The 7,812-nt window shown below is 42.9% G+C and overlaps 1 protein-coding gene across 2 annotated transcripts; it reads left to right on the top strand.

The window, feature by feature from the left end:
- The first annotated feature begins 3,670 nt into the window (after positions 1 to 3,670).
- On the top strand, positions 3,671 to 6,513 carry LOC147461362 (acetylajmalan esterase 2-like). Of its 2 annotated transcripts, none has more exons than XM_086500770.1 (4): positions 3,671 to 4,051; positions 4,548 to 4,912; positions 5,009 to 5,273; positions 5,700 to 6,513. In XM_086500770.1, exons 1-4 carry the CDS (start codon positions 3,763 to 3,765, stop codon positions 5,837 to 5,839), a joined length of 1,059 nt encoding a protein of 352 aa, XP_086356896.1. In that variant the 5' UTR covers positions 3,671 to 3,762; the 3' UTR covers positions 5,840 to 6,513. The 2 variants fall into 2 exon arrangements, with proteins under 2 accessions (XP_086356896.1, XP_086356889.1); XM_086500763.1 differs by having other exon boundaries at positions 3,672 to 4,051; positions 5,580 to 6,513.
- The last annotated feature ends 1,299 nt before the right edge of the window (positions 6,514 to 7,812 follow it).

Raw genomic sequence — 7,812 nt, 5'->3', positions numbered from 1 at the left:
ATGCATTGCAGCGCTCCTCATCACGCCACATAATCACCAATAACCCTGATAACATTGTAACGCAGACTCTCAACTCCACTTCCCTTGCTCCTGCAAACATTGACCACACTACTCACACCTCACCTCAAACACACCCCTACCATTTTACTCGGTGACTTCAACATCAATGCTAAATACCAAACACTTGAATACCTTGCACTTTCTAACCTTCTCTCCACACACAACATGACACAACATATAACCCAAACCACAATAATCTACGATTCAACTTTGGATCACATTTGGACTACAAATTCCTTCACTAACATAACAATAGGCACTAACTTTTCTCGTTGTGGTCATACCACTCCATTATTTACTTGCTGCTCCCACTAAACTCCAAAAACACATTCCAATGCTCCCCTCTTCTTACTTCCTAAAAGCACCTCCACAAAACCTTCCATTGGCAAGCCCTCGTGACCCCTCACCTTGTTTTTGTCTAGCTTGTCTTACTATATACTAAAGGACGTTGAACACCCTAAAAATAGGGAGCTTTATATGTTTGACACATGGCAAGAGCTTTTCACTTCTAGAGAGAGAGAGAGAGAGAGAGAAAGAGTGAGGCCCTTTTCCGTCCGTAGGACGGGTGTTGCACTCGTATCAAGAATAGAAAATTCAATACCTTGAGGCAAGGAGTTAACAGGAGATGGAAAGAGCCATGTTCCCTAGAAGGTAGCATGAATTGGGTCCATGTAACATGGGTAGGTGATGATATTTAAGTGAAGGATACTCACGTATGATTAGAGAAAGAAACTATTTGCAATACATTCCTAGCCAAACAAGGGGATAAAAAATACATTGCTAATAAGGAGGAAAGCCTCATCCATAGGTATGAGATATTTTTCTCTAAGATGAAGATTCCAACTATATGAACCATGTGTAGGGGTTGCCTACACTTTTCCATAGGTAGGATATTGTTGTAAGTGTAGAAATAGGGAAGTGTGTGCGTGAGGCATAATTATAGAAGCTAGATAGGGGGATGGAGAGAGAAACTCAAGCCCATTATCCTCCAATTGAGAAACCCAAATTAGTCTTTAATTCCAAGTGAGGAGTTATGTAAACATCTACATAAATGAGAGAGAGAGAGAGAGAAAAGGACATGTTTATGCATGTAATAAAGAGAAATTTATAATAAAACCTGTGTGTGTGTCACCTTCTTTCGACCCAAGGGTGGTGTGTGTGCGTGTGTGTGTGTGTGCGCGCGCGTGCACGTGCAGCTTTGCTATATTAGCTCATAGATGGTCAAAAATGGCAACCAAGTATTCTCACAGAAAGGCTAATTAAAAAACCAACCTGTAAGAGTTTCTTGTGTTGAACTCATTCAAAGATACGGTCACGCATGGAAACCATGTATAAGACAAAGTCGTGGTCTTGTGAGAAACACATGTAAACTTGGGATTGAGTGTGTGTATACAAAGTTATTTTGAATGTGTGTGTGTGTATATGAAAAATTATTTTGGATGTGTGTGTGTATCGGGGGATATGGGGATACACACACACACACACACACACACACACAGAGCACGATATATGTGGTTCACCCAATGTGGGCTACATCCACGGAAAAGCAGTCACTTAATGGCTTTTGTACTTCAAACAAAGTAATTTACAAAGGGATTATTATTGGAGCTCCTGCCTTGCTTCACTCTCACCACCTCACATCAACTTTACAATGCACCACAATGATTCACACATCCGTTTTTGTTTGTAGAAGAGGCCTCCTTTTATAGGCCAAAAGGGTTGGCCTCTCTCATGAGAGGCACCCGTGTGTAGCTGCCCTTGTGTTGACAAGTCCGACTTGGACTCTCCAATGCGCCCATGTGTGGCCGCCCTTGAGAAGACAAGTCCATCTTGAATTCGGTCAGCGCCCACCGGCCATTGACTTCTGACTATCGGCCACCGGCCATTGATATCGGCCACCGGCTACCCGATCGACCGTTTTTCGAACACTTTTCGATCGCCATCTTCGACGAAAAAGAATATTCCGATGAAAATTTTGGTTTTCAACGAGTGATTGTTTTTCACGCACGATAGCTTCTCCTCATAACAGGGGCTTTACAAATGTGTGTTTTTAATACGAAAAATTACAAGGGTTGAATCAGGCTCCATACTTAAAAATTCTCTCTCTCTCTCTCTCTCTCTCTCTCTCTCTCTCTCTCTCCCGATTGTGTCATCTATTTTAGACCTCCAATTGGCAATTTTTGCAGCAAAACAACAAAATTGTGCATGTGTGTGACCAGAACGAAAGCTCTTCAAAGCTATTGCAGCGCTTAGTTGCACAGTGGACTTAGTTATCGGTTAGGGATGACTAAGGCCCGCATGACCATGCTCTTAGTTCTTCCTTTGACCCAAAACTTCGAACGGTCTATGGTGACACTCAGACGTCGACTATCCATAACAATAAAAGGCTCGAGGTCTTTATTGAAGACCCTGCAAGGTCTTTAATGAAGACCCCGTGATGGGATCTAGAGCGGCCAAGTGTATGCACAAATCTCGAGGAGATTGGATGTCAAGCAAAAGGCACACATGTCGGTTGTCCCCTGGATTTGAACTTTGTATCTGGGTCGTGGCAGTTCAATGGCATAACCACAGGGGCGCATGCCTTTTGGTGCCCCCAATGTCCATAAAACCTATAAAGTAAACCTCTTCAAGCAGAAGTAAACTAAGACACAAAAAGTAAACTCGGACACGCCTCTTTAAAAATGGATGGCCAAGTTTACCTCGCATCTCACGCACACTTCACGGTTGTCGATCCCATCACGGGTACCATCCCTCAGCACTAAAGGGCACAAGGGTCTTTAATGAAGACCACGTGATAGAACGAGAATCTCAAGGAAGTTGAATGTCAAGCAAAAGGTGCGTTTGTCGGCGGCCTCCTTGATTGCTAATCACGCCCCTTGAAAATCGGACGACCGAGTTTACCTCGCATCTCGCGCTTGCACTTTGCGACCGTCGATCCCCGTGCCATCTAGTGGCGACTCGTGAGAGGGTGGCCGCTGATGTCACTAATTGACACCTCCTTTTGGAAGGTGGATCAACAGCTCACAATCACCAATTGATCGTGATCGTGATCGTTAGATTGTCTAGGGAATGCAAAAGATTTCCACATTCTCGAATTCAAGGCTTGAACTCAATCCCTCTCTCCCCCCCTAGAATGGCCTCTAACCACTAAGGTATCACGCACTCGTTGAAAGGTGCATGTGTGCTAAGTTTATAGATCGTGTAGTCACGGATAAGTTTACACTTTGTTCACATTAAGTTCACACCAAATTTGGTGTGGTGTGCATACCCTCCCCAAGCTCACACTTGATTCACATCAAGTTCACACCGAGTTCACATCAAATTTGGTGTGGTGCACATACCTTCCGAGTTCACACTTATTTCATAAAATGATTGGACAGCTCGAATTGCACCAGCCTCGGGACGCCTAATGTGGGCCATTGATCCCACCTTCCTAGAGGCTAGGGCTGTGTCAATTAGTGACGAGGAGTTGCTGCCAAGACACGTGCTTGATGGTTAAACTTGTTGCGTTCAATAAAGACGCTTGACGCATGATGCGGACGTCTCAAACAGGTAGGAACTGGCAGAGTTGGACCAGGCATACATGGTTGGGGGCTAGACTTATATCTATGATTCTATGCACATTGCACATGCGCCTGCGTGCGTGTGTGTGTGTGTGTGTGTGAGAGAGAGAGAGAGAGAGAGAGAGAGATTTTAAGAAGGATGGTTTTTTTGCAGCTTTGTGCACATCCAGCTCCTGGGTTCCTCTCAATTTTAAGCTTCCTCTTGCTCATTATATGTCTGCAGCAGCAAGCCGTAGCTGATGCGACTGCAAGCCAGCCTTGCTTCCCTGCATTGTTCGTTTTTGGCAACTCACTCTCGGACACAGGCAACGGTGTGCTCACTGGCAATGTGCTTTTCACTAGAGCCTCCCAGAACCCGTATGGTGCGACATTCCCGGGCCACCCATCTGGACGCTTCAGTGATGGCCGCCTCTTGGTGGACTTCCTGGGTATTCCTCCTTTTACTAATACACAATCCATTATCACCCATTTGGCGAAGATGAAAACTAAGAAAAGTTCTGTGCATTGTGATATATTACAGTAAAGGTGTCGTTTTGATTATATGCTGCTTTCCACATCAAATTCTGTAATGTGAGTGTCAATTTGAAGTGAGCTCAATGGAGGCGGCTTTGAGTTGCGTTGGAGAAATCCGATGACATAGCATGCACATCTTTTGGTTCAGTCAAATCCTTGGATGGCATTGGGGACCATTGAATGATTGTTGCCTATTATTAATTGATTTGGATAATGATGCAATTAATGGAGGGTTTTCAACCATGCTGTTTTGGGCAGGTGGAACTTTGCCTTTTTGAGAATTGATTATCAGTTTGGTTTGGCTATGTGACATATAAACATGGTGTTTTGACAGAATGTGTATCAATTATCAAGGGATAAGTGTGAGACCCAATTGAACATAGAAGCTCTGACACCATTTCTTACTTGCAGCCGAATACGTGGGTTTGCCTCCAGTTAATCCTTCCTTAGATAGTGGGGCAGACTTCAGCAGAGGAGTGAATTATGCCATCGCTGGGGCTGCGGCACTAAATGCCTCAGAACTCAGGAGCCTACTCGTAGGCATTGTTGGCAGGGATTACTCATTAGAGGTGCAATTAGGGTGGCATCTTTCCTTGAAAGCATCAGGAAATGGCATCAAAAAGCCGAGTCGAGATGCTTATTCCACTGGATTATATGTGCTAGAATTTGGCGGCAACGACTACATCAATGCACTTCGTCTCTCACTCTACTCGCCATTGCAAGTCTCCTCTGTGTTTGTTCCCCTCGTCATCAGCAAGATTCGAGACATCACCACAGTATGCATTAAAAACTCCTTTTTTATTTTGATAGACAACCTCTGTGCATTAATGATGTTGATTCCTTCCTGCTCAAGTCTGCATTCTTTGATGCAGCGTTTATACACGCATGGTGCTCGACATTTCCTCTTTGTCAGTATCACTCCGCTTGGATGCTCGCCAGTATTTCTTGCATCAGGTCGGAATGGTGAAAAAGACAGTTTTGGGTGTCTCAAGGATATCAATTCTCTCTCATACAAACATGGATCTGAGCTGGTCAAGCTAGCAAAGGATCTCCGGGTTACCCTGCCGGATGCCGACTTTGTTGTTGTTGACTACTACGATGCCTATGAGCATATTCTTGAAAACAGTGACTCCTATGGTAAGCAAACCTAGCTCTATTCTTATATGGCACCAGGTCTTTGCATAGGGCTCCTGTCCATTTGTTAAACAAGATGAAAAATAACACGGGCATTCTAAAACGAGAGAAACTCGCATGGCCCGTTGAATGTTTAGAGGGACCCATCGCAAAAATACACACACACAAGAATGTAGGCCTATCTATCTTCCCCTCTTATAAGACATGTATTAGCATGCCAAAAAAGTTCATTCAATGTTAAGATTGTGCCTCAATTGAGAGGGTCTTATCACATCCTCACAAGCACATTCATTTGGATTGATTTTGCAGGCTTTACAAACACTCTTGATGCCTGCTGTGGAGCGGGACAAGACTTTTCGAACAATTTCAACTTACTGCTTTTTTGCAATAAGAAAACAAGCACTAAGATTCCATCTGGCTTGTGTCCAGATCCAAATGTGTACCTCAATTGGGATGGCATCCACTTCACGGACCGGTTCAACTCTCTCGTCTTTGACATCACTATAGGAGGCAAAGCCCCATACCTTTACCCTCCAGAAGGCTTCAGCATGTGCAGGCCAGGCATATAAGCATTCAACAAATATCTCCAAAGCAGGTTCAATGGAGCAGCAATAATCATGCATTCATTCTTGCATGATTCTTTTCCTTTCCCATACGGCATGTCTAAATTGTAGATATCTCCATTTCGTAAAGCTTCATCTTGTAGCACATAGCCATGGCTCCATCATCCTCTTGACAGAAAAGTGGGGGCAAGTCATAGACCACACTGCATTTTTCATAGGAATCCAAAGAAGTTTTATATTACCACCCCTGATTCTTCAAGGGGACCCCAAGCTCATTTAGATTTCTAAGCCTTTTTAATAAATGCATATATGGGGGATGGGGCATAAGACTGTGTATAAATAATGCCGCACAAGGCATTTTATCAATTGCCACCCCCATGCAAGAGCTCTCTACATCTCCATGTGTAAATGAGATACAAGCTACAAAGTGGTGTGTAATATGTCTATTCAATGTTTTATTATGTACCTTTCCCCATTAGTTCTATAGTACGGCCGGCCGCCCCTCTCTCTCCCCCCCCCTCTCTCCCTCTGTATCGCGTGCAACTGGGTTTTTTTTTCTTTTTGGACTTTAACCTTCAAGTCGTAGATTGCGACACGTGTAAAGGGGAGCCCTTCCGCCATATTATGTTAGTAGATGGATCCTTGCCAATTTATGCAAATATCGCATTTTATTCCGGCAATGTAGTTTGTGGGTATACACGTGTATCACATGCATTGGTATATTATAGTTCATGTGAGTTACGTAATTACACTTACAAGAGGGCATATTTATTCAATTTTCATAAAAAGCTACAGGTTTATTAAAAAAAAAAAGGGTACAATCCACAAAATGTGTTTAAAAATTTTTATTAGACTTTATCCTCTCTTGATATAGAGGATTTTGTAAGGTGCACTCCAAAGCATTTTATTGTTGGAAGTGTGACAAATGTCATAATTGCTCCATGGAATGGAGATAACAACAAATTACAACATAATTAGAATAGTGGACCTCCTATATCAAGGTTATGTTTTTTTAAAGGCGAGATCACACTGTAAAAAAATCAACCATGTAGGAATGTTATGTTTCATACATTAGTCCTTAGCTCAAAATCTCCTTGTGAAGTTTGTTTTAGGTGTTAGTACCTCTAAGGTTGTCCATGTGTAGTCCCCAAAGAGTTGGTCTAACGGTAAGGCTTTATGGGTTGTGGGTTCAAATCCCCCATTGGGTCCCCTTTAGAGGGACACCTTGTGTTCACATTGCTAGGGCTCTTGCCTTTGAACACTCGAGTGCAACCTCCTCTTGGGGTGGGTCACCCAAGGAGGAGGTTCCCTATGCATGGCTCTTGTCCGATGGTATACGGCCGTTGCTCAACCATGTTTCATGGCTAATATTTGGTAGGGATAAGCATCTTCCCTTGTGGGCCTTCTAGTGTGTTGTTTTTTTTTTTTTTTAAAGATTGTCCATGTGTAGGTTTTTCAAGTTGTGAGTTCTAAAGAAATGTGTTTGTTGAGCCATGGGCCTAGCATATGCAATGTGAAATGTTGAAGACATTCCATGCATATCCTTATGGCTCTTTATACTTCAATGGATCTTAGCTTGGACTTATCATAGGTTGAATCTTATATCAATTCTCTATGCTTAGTTTAGACTGTGAACCTTGTGGCTCTCTATGCTTCAATGGTGCTTAGCTTAAACAAGTGGTGGACCTTGTATCAATGCTCCATGCCTATCTTAGACTGGTAACTTGATTTCAAGGTTCCTAACTTGATCAGTTCTCCATGCCTAGCTAGAAATATGTTATCGATACAAGGTCCACCACCACTAGATCAAGTTTGATTTTAATGAAGTGTGATCAAGGCTAGCTTCCATTGAAACATAGAAGGAATATCACAACATAATTAGACTAGTGGACATCCTATATCGAGGTTGTGTTTATTTAAAGGCGACATCACACTGTAAAAAAATCACCCATGTAGGGATGTTATCTTTCAAAACATTA

The sequence above is a fragment of the Adiantum capillus-veneris genome, chromosome 3 (assembly GCF_014529385.1).
Source record: "Adiantum capillus-veneris isolate H3 chromosome 3, ASM1452938v2, whole genome shotgun sequence".
Lineage (NCBI taxonomy): Eukaryota > Viridiplantae > Streptophyta > Polypodiopsida > Polypodiales > Pteridaceae > Adiantum > Adiantum capillus-veneris.
Note: the sequence above shows the minus strand (reverse complement) of the source record. Positions and strands in the feature narration are given on the sequence as shown.

What these genes read in the sequence shown, in the direction of transcription:
- LOC147461362 (XM_086500763.1), top strand. Translation starts at nt 3,763, where the DNA reads ATGGTTTTTTTGCAGCTTTGTGCACATCCAGCTCCTGGGTTCCTCTCA. An exon ending in AGATTCGAGACATCACCACA is followed by an intron (nt 4,913 to 5,008) that starts GTATGCATTAAA and finishes TCTTTGATGCAG; the next exon opens with CGTTTATACACGCATGGTGC. An exon ending in TGAAAACAGTGACTCCTATG is followed by an intron (nt 5,274 to 5,579) that starts GTAAGCAAACCT and finishes TTGATTTTGCAG; the next exon opens with GCTTTACAAACACTCTTGAT.